Raw genomic sequence first — 15,746 nt, 5'->3', positions numbered from 1 at the left:
TCTGAAAAAGAAAAAATATCCAGTGAGTGGCTGGGGGGGCGCGAAGATTTGCTGGAGGTCAAAGGAGAGTGACCAGACTGCTTTGGGCTGACAGGAAGTAGCTCAAATAACCAGAATCCATAGCGCACTGAACCGTGAAGCAGATGGGCTACAGCAGCAGAAGACCACACCGGTGTGCCACTCCCTTCACTTACAAACAGGAAATTGAGGCTACAGTTCCCACGGGTTCACCAAAGCTGGACAATGGGAGATCAGAAAAATGCTGCCTGGTCAGATGAGTCTTGGTTTGTGGTGCACGCCATGTCACAAAGCTCATCTCAAACTGGTTTCTCGAACATGATACTGTGGAGGTTGTTTGAGTACAACCTCCACAGTAACCGGCTCTCAATACAATGGGAGCTTCAACAAATCTGCAGCAACTGTGTGATGCTGTCGCGTCAATATGGCTCAAAATCTCCGAGGAATGTTTCCAGCAACTTGTTGAGTCTGTGCCACAAAGATTTGGAGTAGAAGGCAAACTTGGAACTAGCAAAGTGTACATACACACTGGAATCTATATATTTATGAAACTTGTTAGAAAAAAAGAAAAGAATTATTATGATTTTTAAATAGTTACTTTATGCAATGAATATAATTTTTATGTATGTCAAAGACTTCTATTGTGAAAGGAACGAACAGGAAGAAGTCCTTTTTGAACAAGGTTAGAAAAAACCCTTTGATTACAAAAAAACAACATGGCATCCCAAGATCTTGTCAATACAAAAAGTGACATCAGTCTGGTTACATGTCTGTCTTTCACAGACAGTCTGCAGGGTCAGAACACGAAACCCTCAGTGGGACAATTTTCACAGCCACAAATCTGTTTAATTGTTTGCTTTTTGTTTTTTTTAGCGCCAAACTATATCTAAACCAGACTGCCATCAACACATGGCTGTCAACATCAGATTTTCACTACACAGTGATCACAATCAAATAAATGAATGACGACACTGTGGCAGTGGATATCATAATATATGATGATAATATAATATATTATCATCATATATTATCTAACTTTTAAAGTTACATACTTTACAGTATAAAACATGTTCAAATTACTGTTGTTGTGAATATAAATAAACCTGAAATGAATTTAACTGAATTAAATTGGTATAACAACAAGCATTAAAATCAATATTGCACCCCTGCCGTTGCAGCTGCCGCAGGATAATGCAACATCCCAAATCTCAACACTCCACACATTTGCTAAAAATCCTTGAATTCAGTCCCTGCTGTGTGTGAGAAAGTGTCAGTGTTGAATCTTATATTTCAGGTAAAAGTATAAAAAGGCTAGATTTTCAGAGATGAAGGACAAGAAATTCTTCCCTGTCAAAGCAAAGGTGAGAGTTAATTAGCTAATTTTTGGTAGCTACCTAACTTTGATCCATCAGTCTAAAATTTCAGGGTCGCCATGGTCAGCTTTCTAGGTCACCTGTGACAAGGCAGTAACATTTTAAAAAGGTTATATGACATAAACCTAATTAAAAACTTATTTCCAAAGTTATTTAAAAGAACTCAGCACCAAGAACCAGAGTCAGGGGAAGAAGGAGATTGCTACAATTTGACCACTTTTTGATTCCATGACGTGGTTAGAGGAGTGTGTTTAAATAGGATCCAACATGCAATGAACAAGCACAGTGGTGTTGCTAGTCGATTTACCAACTATCTGACATCAGCTGGGATAAAAATAACTGGCTGTGGCACCAGTAGAGCTTACTAGATTGAGCAGGTGACCCACATGCCGAAAGGCTAGTGCGGGGGGGGGGCTGGGTTAGAGTCTGATCCGGACCACATCCTGCTTTCCTGTCTACTCTACAGCCCTGTGAAAAATAAAGGCTAAAAAGAGGTCTAAAATAAATCTAAAAAAAACAAAAAACTGTTGGAATGCATAGGAAAGACTCATTCTGTCCAAAAGCTGTATATAAAACAGATATAGTAAACATTTAGTTAGTTTTAGCCCCTTAAACCTTTTGCCATTGAAATGTTAGCTGTTTGAAAACATATGTGCAGCGTGGTGCTCTATTTGTGGGCATAACATGTCACAAAGAGAGGCAGCAGTGGGTATCACCACACTTTCCCCCCCTAACATTTTACATATTTAAGTTTATGAAGGACATAATAAGGAAAAGCTTCGCCTACTTAAAAAAAAACAAAAAACGGCTTTTAGCAAAGTTTTGTGATGGTGAATTTACGGGGCTCTCCGATAACATGTCAACTAAGATCCATCAAACATTTGTGTTCAGGCGTCTGTACCGAGATGATGTGGGAATGATGCTCTGAATCCTTAACCCTTTAAGACCTACCATAGAACCAAGTCCGCCAGAGCTTATATTATATTTTTACATGCTGTGGAGCCATTTTTGGGAGCATTTCAAGTTGATATACATCAATACAACCATTATAGCCCACATTTTAATAATATGTATGCATTAAGTGCATAGTAATTACATACATTTCAAAAAAGTGCAATAAACTACAAAAAAATTTAAAATCGTTTTTGTTTTTTTAACATATATTTCTAGTTAGAGAAATTTAAGAGGCTTATCCCTCAAAACTGCAAATACAAAAAAGTTGCACAAAATAGTTTCCCATCACAGGAAATTTATTTTGAGTGTCTTTATAGTTTTATTTTTGAAATACACCAATTTTTCTACACTGCAGGAAAAACGAAAATAAATATTATGATGCAAATTTGCAAAAAACAGCATGTGCATCAAAATAAACTATTTCCAGCAGTGCAATATGAGCTCTAAACATCCCAGAAACAATACAGAAAGTCATAAAGTCAAACATAACTTTTAAAAACACCAGTATAGGCTCATAAGGCCCTGAAGGCAAAAAACTACATTTCCGCAAAATGACGTCACTTCCGGTTTCGCGCAGGTCGTGGCGGGCATGCGATAGTTCGCGATGCTGGACATAGGAAGTGTTACAAACAGCTGATCGGATCGGCAAAGCGTGTTTCTGGAATATTATATTACGCTCTGACCGGCTTTAAAGGGTTAAGAGTCGCCCCCTACTGGTCACTGAATATTACAAAATAAGTAGGTGGAAAAAAAATGGATAAAAATATTTAGACTGATTGCTTGACAACCTGACTGACTGACACTGAGTTGTCTGCTGTGAACTGCGTGTAATAATGTCTTTGTCTAAAAGAGATAGAGATACAAAGACGTCTTTATCTATCTACTGGAGGAATTGGGATTATTTTCAGGTGAGGTTTCTTTTTTTTTGCATTTTACTAAACACTGACCTGTTTCCGGATCCACGGAGAAGTACGGCTGGCCCTCCAGGATGCTGTAGACCACTTTGGCGCTGTTCCCGTACGTGGCGTCATCGGCGTCTGTGGCTGTCACCTGAATTACTGAGGTGCCTGCGGGTAGGAAGATTCATGACAATGATTTAGATCAACTCTTCAATACTGCTGAAAATTGCCTGCTGGATAATTGGTTAAGCTGATGCACCTTCTGATGAGGTGTCGGATCCTCTTCTAATCACGCCCATGCAGAATGTGACGGATCATTTCTGTCCCTTTGCGTTACCCAAACCAATCTTTATTCCTCGGCCACTTATACCCTTATACATGATTGATTTTTGCAGGTAATCAATAACTCCTAATGTATTTTTCTAAGTATATCTCTCTAAGCATGCCAGCAGCACCTATACTGGCTCTCTGCAAGCCCCGAGAAGCCTATTAGCGTATCCACAGATCTGGAGTGTCTGAGAAGCCAAATATCTGATAGCAGGCGAACGACTGTGATCCATTTTCTCTTCCAGAAAGGCTGAGGCCCTATTTCAGTAGAACAAAGGGAAACGGTTAGCCAAGTGCTACCTCCCAAATGGCGCCTTGCGGGGCCAAGTGTTGCCTCATTAAATGCAGAAGAAAATTAATTGAGTAGAAATATTTAATGGCAAAGTGGTATAAATATAGAATTGTGCAATACAATGGGATAACGACCTCATGAAACTTCTGTAATTTGATGTCAGCAGAGATCAGTGTGGGGTGAGACCAGAGTTTCCCTCCTTTAAAACCCATGTGATTTGTATGGATGAAGGATGTTGTAGAAATAAAAATAAAAAACAGACAGAGAAAGACCACGGCTGTCTGATTTGCTGTAAGTGACAGTTCGGGAGGATTCTTGAGCAAGTTCACCGAACCTTGATCGCTAATACCTTTAACTAGGGAATTAGACTCAAAGAGGCTTTTCTGACATGGCGGCTTTTAGAAAATATCACTGATCCACATCAGCCATCTCATCGGCAACTTTAAGCTTTCGAGACAAGAATTTTCTGACAAACAACTCAGGAATAATCACGGTTTTTTGTGCAGGGGGAGTAAATTACCCCCAACTGCAATCATTCACTTGTCAAAGGGAGGAGCGCGTCAAAATCTTGAGAGTCCAAGCGAAGGATGTCAGAGCCGTGAGACTATAATAAAACTCAAAGTGTCACATTTAAAGGGGCAGTGTCTCAAGGCAGTCACTCGTGAACACATGCTCTGCCAAGCGGTGACATCACACCTCGGTTGTTGCCATGGGCACCCGTGCTGCCCTTAGATAAGTGCCGGCCTCTCTCTTGGGGTTGCTGAACCAAGTGACAACTCTGTCACATGTCTGGGCTGCAAGACCAACGTCCCTCAGTCCCAGAAGCACGGCAGCAGCAGAAGCACAACATATAGTTCACCCCGTGTTTGCGTGCAAGTATTGATGACTTTTTTTCCCTATTGTTTATCTATATTCATGAGGCTGCTGTGTGCTTTTAGGCTGGAGCCAAAGTGCACCGTGAATTATTTCATTTGCTGTTTGAATAACAAGCAGAAAGGACGGCGCAAAAGCAGCGAATGGTGCCGTGCGGCGTCTAAGGAAGTGGCAGTGCAGAATCCACAATTATTCACTGTGATGACACAGCTGACAATGTCGGTAATTAAATTAAATGTCGTTTTAACAAGATACAATACTGTATTTAAAAGATTATCTGCACCGGCGCTGTCGAGACGCTTTTACCTTGTTTATTCTCCGGTCATAAAACAGCTCCTAGTCTTTCTCGTTTAATTAGTTGGGCCTTCTTTGTTGCGTCGGCATCATTATTATGATTGATAAAGTCCCATTGATCCGGTAAGGCTGGCATTTTATAACATCTCTATCCTGTTTGAATCATAATCCTTTTAATTCGGCTCCTCTTGCGCGCACAGGCGCAAACCTTCATTTGTGTAAACATTTAATTGTCTGATAAATAGCTCTTTTTAAGAGTCTAATATTTACGGCTGGAACGTACCAATGTCAGACATTTCAGGGACTCTGGCCATGTAGGGGTCCTTGGTGAAGCGCGGCTCGTTGTCATTGATGTCGTGGATCTTGATGATGAACTCGGACTCGCCCTCGAGCGCTTCGTTGGTGAAGCGGTTGACAGCTTTGGCGTGGAGGATGTAGAAGGCCTTCTCCTCCCTGTCCAGCCTCTTGGTGGCATGGATGTCCCCTGACTTTTCATCTATCTTGAAGAGGGTCCCGGCTCCTTCCCCTGTCAGGACATACTTCACGCTGCCATCTCCTCTGTCAGAATCCGAGTGAAGCTGTGTGGAAAGAAAGAGGGGGAAAAAAAGGAGAAAATATGATTTGGATCCCCTGCTACAACACAAAACACCCATTTCAGGCAACAGTTTGTGGCATTTTCACTTTAATGAATTTCCATTTTGCTGCTTTCTACTGCTAATTGTTATAGCACAACAGAGATTCAAACTCGACTTTATGAAAGCTTTCACATTTGCTTAATTTCCTCTTATGAACAGCAAGTGTCAGCTACCCTTTTCCACATTAAAAAAAAGAAAAAAAAGATCTCCTTGTTAGCCTGAGCAGAAATGGTGACAGTGAACAAAAATCTTCATCTGCTGCAGTCCAAGCTGCACCGCTTGATTGACGGCTGCAAAAACACATCCCGGCGATGAGCGCTTTGCAGCAAAGATGTCAGCAAAAATCACATTTCAAAGCCGAATCGTGGCATTTCTGATCGACTGCGCGCACATCGGTGATCTGACCAATCTGGGCCCTGGCAAATAAACGCTGACAGCTTTTGATAAGTGTGTTTGGTGTTATTTAACAGATTCATATCATCTCTGGTAAACTGTCATCGTGTTGTGACGATACACATTCACCTCGCCTCTGTGAAGCTCGCGTCCTGCCAAGAAGAAAGCCAGCAGCCGGAGCGTGTAAAATGTCGCATTCACTGCTACTGTTACTTTTTTACTTTTCGCTGAAAGGGTGGGTGAGGGAGGGGACACACACACACACGTCTGTGGGGTTACCAGCATGAGTGAGCACACGCCCCGCAGCCTGCCAGTCCCTGATGGATCAGCAGCAGGACCAACATGCCAGAAGACCACGAGAGCCCACTTGTGTGTGGAGCTCCTCGTTATTATTATTTGCTCTGTTCCTCCCTATCTAATGTTTAATTTTTTTCTGCATGAACAGCAGCTTAGCATGCTCTGACATTTTAATTCCACAGCCAAATCTCCCCCACCCCAACCACACACACACACAACATATTTATCTCCTAGAACTCATCAAAAGCTTGTCCAGTCTTTTCTCCCCTCCCACTACTTCCCATCCTACTTCCCTTTCCCCTTTTTTAATAACCAAGGACACAGTAATAATTGCAGGGTGGGGTGGCGGGGGAGGTAGAGGGCAAAAAAGGAGAGCACATGTTTGCAGACACGGGCAAACATGTCAAGCATAAACCGAGGCAAACGCCATCCGAATGTTTACCCGCGTAAGTGGATGCCGGGATGTAATTCCGAGGTCCGTTATTGACACCTCATTAACTCAAGTGAGCCGGCACGTTTGATTTTGCCGGCTTGAATGCTTATTTTTTTCTCCCTTTTGCGCCGGTAGTTTCTGTTGTGTCTATAAAGGTTCTTGGCTCAGCCGGTGGACAGACTGAGGGGGGGATATTGTGCGTCGCAGCTGGGTCACGTGGGACCACATTGCAAAGTCTCCCTTCTCATCATATATTAAAAAGCTTTTCATCGCAGGTGCTCGGAAGCTTTACTAATTCATGCTGTTTTATCAGGGCAAAGCTGGCACATGTGAGATGAACAGCTTTGTGGATTAGCATCTTTAACACTGTTTTGTTCGACTGCTTGAATGCTGGTAAAAAAAAAAAGACTGTTTTCATTCCTTTCTCTGTCTGTCTAACCAAGCCAGTCAAGTGTGTTGCAAAATTTTGACTATCCTCGGATTAGGATCTCGAGTGGAGCACTGTTTCATTCACCCACTTTGAATTCTGGTCAAAACAACTTTCCTGTTTTGTTTCGGGGTTGGGTTTTTTTTCGCTCTGCCTAACCAAGCCAGGAGAATATTCTGCAGAATTGTATTTGTTTTCTGTTCTGCTTTACAGTACGTGCTCCCAAACAGAGACTCAGTTGGCTGAAAACAATCCACTTCAACATTATTATCTTTCCCCCGCTGTTATAGCTGCAATGTCCTTCTCTATGATTGTCTATCAAGCTGCCTATCTCTGCCGGCACGACAATTCAGTTAATAACTGTTGAGTCCTCTCTTTCGGCTGAGATGTGAGATAGACAGTGTGACATATGCTGTGTCGACTGTCATTTCTATGGAAACAGAGAGCTCTCGTGGTTTTGAAGACTTCCTCCTTGCTACACTGAAGGATATTACAAGGAAGCTCGGAGTATCGAACTCCAGCACTTGCTGCAGCGACCCCGTCCCTCCCAGTTGCCCACCTTGCCGGTGAGGAAAATTTACTGCTGCCCTTCTACTCAAATTAAGGAGGGGGGTGGTAAGAAGAAAAAAAAGACTCTCTTGGAAATCAATGTGGCAGCCCAACGTGCATTCACAAAAGCCCTTTGATCAATTTATATCGAAAATACAATTAAACTGTCACAGGGGGAGAAAAGAAAGCCACATGTGCATTCAGTTTGGTCACCAAGAAGCCCTGGCACATCAATAGCTTGCCTTTTCTCCTATGCCCTCCTATGGCACCAAATCGTAAAAAAAGGCAGGGAGCATGATGCTATATCCATTAACACTTGGACTTCTGGTCTTTTAAAAACAGAAAAAAAAAAGCTCTGCAAAAAAAAAAACTTCAACAGAGCCATTGCTTTCCTAAAGGCAGAGTTCAACATTTAGGGAATGGTTAGAAGACTAATGCTACAGTCACATCACACTGTCTCATTTCTGTTAGCATACGACCCCGCTGTGTACACCATTTAAACTGTGTGGCAGGGTTGGATGGTTTGGGTGAAGTACTACTGCAAATACTGACTTTTAAATTACACGGAAGAACTGAAGAAAAAAAAATACATTTTTTTCTTTTACAAACTTAAAAAATACACATCAGAGCTAAACTGGACAGCCACTCTCTAGTAAGTAAAGTTAGACCTCAGTTACACAGTTCTAGTACTGGTCAAAGACTTCAATTCAATTCAAATTTATTTATAAAATTGAATCACGACAACAGTCGCCTCAAGGTGCTTTATATTGTAAGGTAGACCCTACAATGATACATACAGAGAAAAACCCAACAATCATATGACCCCCTATGAGCAAGCACTTTGGCGACAGTGGGAAGGAAAAACTCCCTTTTAACAGGAAGAAACCTGTAGGCAGAACTTCCTGGCAACTATCAGTTGGTAGGGAACAATTTATATTCCACGGCCAGTTGACGAGTGGTTGCTGGCTATCACGAGGTGAAATTGGTTGCAAAGCAGTACGGAGTTGCACTGAAAATCTCTTTGACATTGATTTGGTCCCTAGCAGGTTGATATAGTTACCTGCAGTTTGTATAATTTTCAAACGTGTTGGTTGCAATAGTATAAGACTTTTATTCTGAAATTGAAGGTTTTCTCCATTAAGTCCATGTTTTATACTGTCTATGTGCCTGGTACAATCTATCACTTTTAGCTAGGTAGCTAGCATTGCCTTGTGTGACATTGTCCTCATCCTACTAGAGTTACTATAGTTTTATATTTTTAATTGATTTATGGAAGATTTGCCTGGGTTTCAATTTAGCCTCAGTTTTGCTTTAATTTGATTTAAATGCTTTCATGCCTGTGAAAACTGATCTGATTGTAGGTTTCATTAGCTTCATTAAAATGTACAACTATAAAATTATCTGACGCAGTATCATTTACACATCACACTGTCACTAAACACACAGATGCCAGGAGGACTTTTCATATAGTCTCCTGATTGTGATGACAAAACTGGCAGAACAACTTAAACTAAACTAAAACTAAAAACTTTGCTGTATATTTTTCATTTATTTTACTTAATTACTTGATTAATTATTCCAAATGTTATGTTTTGGGTTTTTTCTCTTACTGGCTAAAACATTGTTGGTGGACTAGATAGCAACCTTTTCCAAATTTAAACTTTTAGCCATTATGAGTACACTATCAGGATAGCTGGTTAGCTTAGCACAGCAAGAAGTTGCTTTTAAAAATTTCAAATATTTTATAACAAGACAAAACTGCAAACGTGAACCAACATTTTTTTTCTCACTCTTAACAAACTGAAGCCTTTCACTGAACCAAATAACCAGATTGTGGCAGCACTTCTGCTATAATTTTATTCATATTTAACAAATAAAAAAAGTACACATTAGTTTTTGAGTCTCACATTGAACTAGCAGCATGTTTGTACTCTCTGCTCATACTGCCTTCATATTAAATCATTTTTTGCTTTTTAAAGAACTTATTTTAACATTGCACTCAACAACAAACAAATCCTCCCTAACAAGAAAAGTAACTTCAATGGCCAAACTGCTTTATATGTCTTCACATCAATATATGGTCCGCATATAAGGGTGACGTGGGCCACAAGTGGTCCCCCGGCCGCAAGTTTGAGACCCTTGGTCAAGTTACTGAGGTGTAGATTTTGCAACCTTTAGAAATATTACTTTAACGTTGCGCTAACCAGCTAATTAAGCATGTTATTCGTCATACAGATTTGAATTGAAAGTAAGTAAATGATCAGAAATGTAAAACTAACAGTTATGATTCTTTTGGTAAATGGTAAATGGACTAGTTCTTATATAGCACTTTTCCACTCTTCTGAGCACTCAAAGCGCTTTACACAACTTGTGCATTCACCCATTCACACCCATTCGCACAAGCACAACTGACATTCACACACATTCATACTCCGATGAATGCATTGGTCAGTTTTGTACTCTCACTTATTTAACAGGATTATACATTTACTTAAATGTTAAACATTATGCAGTTACAGAACTTTGCAAATGAGATTAAAATCTCATTAACTGGCTAGGATTTGGTTGAAATCCTTCTTTAACACATTTAACTGTGTCAAAACAGTTTGTAATAATGTTTCTAAAATTAGTGTCTGTGTCTGGAGGGATAAAAGAATATGGAAGGAATGTGGAGAGTAGTCACACTCTCATCAAGAAAAAAAATGAAACTTGATTTCAGAGAATACTTGAAATGAGTCGATTTGCATGGGAAACAGGCTGAAATGTTCTCACTTTTCAACAAAATTGGAGTTCAAGGACTCAATCACAGAGAAAAATGACTCGTGAGGAAGAATTCCTTGTGAATTGTCTGTGAAACAAACTATAAAGCCTTTGCTTCAAGCCTTATATCATCAATAATGGCCTATATATATCAAAAACCCTTCATTCAATTATCCCACTTTGTTAAGTGACACGATAATATTTCTAAAAGCTTGTAATTTTCCCCCAACAATGAAAAACAAACATATTTCTGTTCCTAAATGCTTCATCTTGCAGTTTGAAGTGGGCTGAGAGGTGAAGTGGCACTCATCAGACATCTGTGCGTGATAACTTATAAGCGAGCTGTCTTTGTTTGTGAAATTAATCAGCTTCAAGAGCAGCAAATGTTAGCGCTGACTCGATCTGGTCGCCATTTGTGCTTCACTCGAGTTAGGCCAGAAAGATGGCACTGGAAACAGGCTGCTTAGGGCAATTAGCCAGTTAGCCTTTAAGGCCTTGTGTCCTGGCCTGTCGAGAACTGGCTGCCTTCTATGTAGCCAGATGGTAGCCTCAGACTGTGTACAAAAATAGCCTATCAAATGTCTGTTGATGTGTAAACTTGAGATATGCAGTGAGAGCGGCTGCGACATGAAGGTGAAATGTCACTTAACTTACAATCCTCACTTGTGGACATCTGACATCTCTTGTTTTGTGCATAATTTTCAGCATGTTTTATTCTAATTACAGGCAGTTGTCAACAGTTTAACTTTTTTGTATCACTTCAGCTACTAAACAGTCATAAATACACGTTTAGTGCTTTTTTTAAATGATAATTTTTGCTCTTGGTATCACAGTAGGTTCAAATTTAGATACGTTTGCACTGCATGACATTACTAAGAAGTGTTGCTTTTGTCTTTAATTAAGTGTTGCTTGAGCAGAAAGAATAATGCAACCTCTTTGCAAAAAAATAAAAATAATTTAAGTTATGTTTAAATAGGAAAAAAAACGAAATTAAATGAATGAATGTTGATACCATCTACATTTGGATTGGCTGCCTATAAACCCTGCTTTCACCATCCAATTCTCTCTGCCTCCAGGTACGAAATCTACAATGCAAACCAACACAAAGCAGTAGTATTGGTAACTTTCCTCAGGTGGGTGGAATGGTGGAAAAATTTAAGTAGGAAACCCTAACCAGCTAAAGAAAGAGTTCTGTTGTTAGGCGAGGCAAAGAAAGCAAAGAAAGAGACTGAAAAGAGAGACTGCATTGCTCCTATATTAGCTTCTATTCATTGGTTCTCAGCTATACTCACAATTCAGATCCTTAAAAAGTTCCAAATGATCAGTGCCCACGTCTGAAAGACCTCACTGCTCCATATTATCCCAAATGCAGGACTTCGCTCTTAGACTGCAGGCTATTAAAGATTATTCTTCAAACGTTCCTTTTCATGAAGCTTACAGTCAGGGCTGGATCAGGTGACCATGAACCAAACTTTAGTCATAGGACCAGGCTGCTGGGGGACTTCCTGTGATGCACTCCCATGCCTTTGTTTACCTTTTATCACCACTAGTTTGCGTTTTCTTCTGTTTGTCCCTGAGTCCGGTTCCTCTGTGGGTCACTTCCTATTAACAGGGAGTTCTTCCTCCCCACTCTCACCAAGTTCCTGCCTACAGAGGCTCATCTGATTAATGGGGGTTTTCTCTTTAATGCTTTAAGGTTACCTTGATACAACTGTTGTGACTGTTGCCAAACAAATAAAACTGAACTAAACTGGAAACCTCAGGTTGGGATTAGCAATGGTAGCAGCTCCAGCTGGTTCAAAAGCGGTCAAATTTTTTTTACTGTTGTTCCTCTACAATAATTAAAAGGGTTGTTATAGTCAAGTGTTGAATTCTAAAAAGATACACTACTTGACCTATTCTATCTGGAACTGTAAAATTAATAAACTCTTGTTGCAGTTGTTACAGCCATGCAAAAACAACACAATTCTTCTACAAAAAATATTTAAATGCCCTTTAATCCGTTGTTTGTGGCGTTCTCAGTAAATACAATCCAAAACATGCTTTATCTTTTTAATCTGTGAGGAAAAAGCCTGAAGCAACTGTATAATTAAGAAGCGTAATATAATAAATGTTAAATGGTCATTTTGTCAAGACTGTTGACTTGAATAGATGAACATTTACATTTTAACTGCTTCAAGAACTATTTTGACTGCAGATGTGTCAAAGGTTTCAATATGTTGGCGGCTCTACTGTTAAAGTCTAACTATTCTTTGCTCTACTTCAGTAAACAACATTGTTTAAAAGCTTAAATATCTCTGTGTGTTTGTACTGAATCAAGAATAAATTGATGCAATATTCCATATTTTATATTTCTTTTTTTTTCTTTTTTTTTTGGCCTGTCCCGTTTGGCTCTTTTGCCATCATTTTATATTTCTAAACTGTAAGATTTTTGGTTTGTCTTGAGGAAGAAGGGATCCGTTTTAGCACCAACGTACTTGGCAACGTTGAATTTCTTTTTTACAGTATAAAAATTTTAATGACATTAAAATGAGACTCTAAAGGCTTTGATTCCTCATTGAGACCATCACTTGGCTCAGTTAAATTTTTTAATAAGTTGACATTTTTGTTTCCTTTGTGTCGAACTTTCTTGAGCAGGTGGGGCTGCTTTCACTCAGCCAAATAATGCCGGGCCAACGAAATACTTGTGATGTTGATGAGAGAAGATTAATTAATCTGACAAAACCAGTGGGTGTTTTAAACACTGGTAGGCAGGTGATAGCATGGAGATAATTGCAGGTGCCCTAGACATGTTGGCGTATCTCTCTCAGATATCACTTCGCCGCTGCAACGTTGTCAGACAGATGTTTACCGGGTGTCATCACCGCAAGACCTCATCGCGCCCGTTTCCTCCGAAGCTCACGCCCCCCCTCGTGCCCACACTTCCCAGAACACAACAGGGAACTTATCGCCCAATCAATAAACACTGCCAATGCATGCTCCAGGTCGCCACTGGAGACCTGCAGGGGCTGCCATGTCTAGAGTACAGCCAGGCCTGCGCCATATTGCAAACTCCTTGCCTCTGTGCCAAGGTGAGCAGCTGGTAATAGGGGGGAGTATGAACGGAGACCAAAAACCACCACCACCACCCCCAGCCCCCCCACACACAAAAACAAAACACACAAATCCCTGCACCTTTCCACTGCCATAAGACTCGCAAGTCCTTTCCCCAGGATGCCTCAACCGCTGAGTCATACAGGGCTGTGGAGCGTATTATGTCTGTATTCATCAGCCTTTTTTGTCTTTTCTGTGAGTTCTAGCCTATTACTGGAGGCTAGTATTTGCAGGTGCGTGCATGTGTGTGTGTTTGCATGTACGCTGGGGTGTTTGTTCACTACGCTGAAGACTCTACCCACCAGGCCCAGAACCACTGGGGCCTATCAGGGGCTGTAAATACTTTATGAGATATGATAGTGCAGCACAAACACTCCTCAACCACAGGCCATTAACCATTTTCAGTGGATATGTGCCCTTTGGTAAAGTAAGAAATAATGAAATAAACAAACATTCTCTTTCCCCCAGTGACAGCCCAGGCCCTCTGAGGCCTGTATGCAGCTCGCCTGCTAATGAGAGGCAGTGCAAGGCTTCCCTTTCTGCAGGAAAAAGAAAATCATTGGCCAATACAGCGAGATCAGCAGCCAACCAGCTCCCCCAACAAGCCACTGCCAGAGTCTTTTCCATCACATCTTGATCGCTTCTCTTAATTTCTTCCTGTTCCAGCTGCTTTTGTTACGCTTGCTCTGGAAAAATTGCAATTTCATTTGTTAGTACTTCACAGCTCGATAAAGCTGTTGTAAAGAGCAAAAATAAATAAATTTAAAAAACTAAGCCGAGGGAGATTGAGTTTACCAAATAACTGCAGACGTGATGTTGTAATTCAAGAGCAGTTTCATCATTCTATCTTTTACTGTGTGTCAAGCGCAGCTCCCTTGTTTATAATAACCTGTCATTGTGTTATTTCCAGTTGTTTTTTTTCCATCACAAACAAAAGCGGTTTTGTTCCACGCTGTGCTCGCCGGCTGCCACAATGTCATTCGCAGTGACAAAAGCCTTCTCTTTTGTGTTTCTTGTAGTTTTTCACCCATTCGGAGCCTTTACATGGCAAAAAATACGGCCTCCACCTGAGGATACAGATGCAGATGCTTGCACTCTATGTTGAGCCATGTGTTCAACTCAAAAGCTATTCATTCCCTTTAGGGCTTCATTCATCACTTGTACTTTATCTGGCAATTACCAAACAGTAATTGCAATCAGATAAGATCTACATACTGCAATCCTATGTGACAACTGGCTAGTGAGCTGACAATGAGGAAAAGCACCCAGCTGCACGTACTTAGGAGGGGAAACAACAAGTGCTCACAGTCATGATTAAGTGCGCTGCTCGAAGGTTGATGCTTTAATGGTGTCTTCGGGATATGGGCTCTTAGGTCGCGGCCTCCTACTCTCTAAGTATATACCTCACTCAGATAATCCATTCTTCTTATGCTATTAGTCCCTTTACAAGCTAAAAGGACAAGTGGGACATCAATCACCACTCTCCAAAGACAAAGTGGTTTGATCAAGCTCTGTATTTACTTTTGATCTTCATTCATTCTGGGGTTTTCTTTTCAACTTTTTTTTTGTTCTTTCTTGTATTTGCTCGCCCGCAAATGTTGTAATCCTTTTAGGCAAGAACTGAAAGTCAACCCTCACTCGGGGAGGACGTATGTTGCAGAATCTCATTTGGTTGGATGACTCCATCCTCCGTGGACGCATGATAGGAATGCAAAGCACTAGCCCCATTCAGCCCCTCGCACAAAACAGCCTTTCTTCCGACTCAGACATCCTGACCTTGCCACAACGCTTCACAATCTCCTCAATTACAGTAGGTTGGAAGAGGAGACTGATATCTTGACTTCCGCTTCGCTGCATGTAAAGCAAGCATTATTTGGCCCATCTTCTTGTGCACCCCCTCCCAATGTTATCTGGGTCGACACTGTGTTTTCATTTTGTTGAACAAATAATACCTTCAGCGGAAGTCATATTTCACTGTAGGGCAAGACAGCCGCTTTAGGATGGTTTGATGTGAGTGGAATGGACATTGTGCAAGCAGCCACAGAGCTGACAGTAAGCACAAAATATATTGGACAGCCGACAGCAAACAAAGCCCGGGGATGGATGGATGGAAGTCCGATATGTGAGCA

The 15,746-nt window shown here is 40.8% G+C and overlaps 1 protein-coding gene across 1 annotated transcript in view; it reads right to left on the bottom strand.

Annotated features, from left to right (window-relative positions):
* LOC113029368 (cadherin-10-like) overlaps nucleotides 1-15,746 on the bottom strand; it is a 74,006-nt gene that overhangs the window by 30,624 nt on the left and 27,636 nt on the right. The window contains exons 3-4 of the mRNA XM_026180204.1: nucleotides 5,314-5,608; nucleotides 3,293-3,412 (exon numbers count right to left, since the gene is read on the bottom strand). Coding sequence (XP_026035989.1) covers nucleotides 3,293-3,412; nucleotides 5,314-5,608 — 415 coding nt within the window. The remainder of the gene's footprint in view (nucleotides 1-3,292; nucleotides 3,413-5,313; nucleotides 5,609-15,746) is intronic.

The sequence above is a fragment of the Astatotilapia calliptera genome, chromosome 9 (assembly GCF_900246225.1).
Source record: "Astatotilapia calliptera chromosome 9, fAstCal1.2, whole genome shotgun sequence".
In the NCBI taxonomy this organism is placed as follows: domain Eukaryota; kingdom Metazoa; phylum Chordata; class Actinopteri; order Cichliformes; family Cichlidae; genus Astatotilapia; species Astatotilapia calliptera.
The sequence above is the reverse complement of the archived record's forward strand: the minus strand, read 5'-3'. Positions and strand labels throughout refer to the sequence as shown.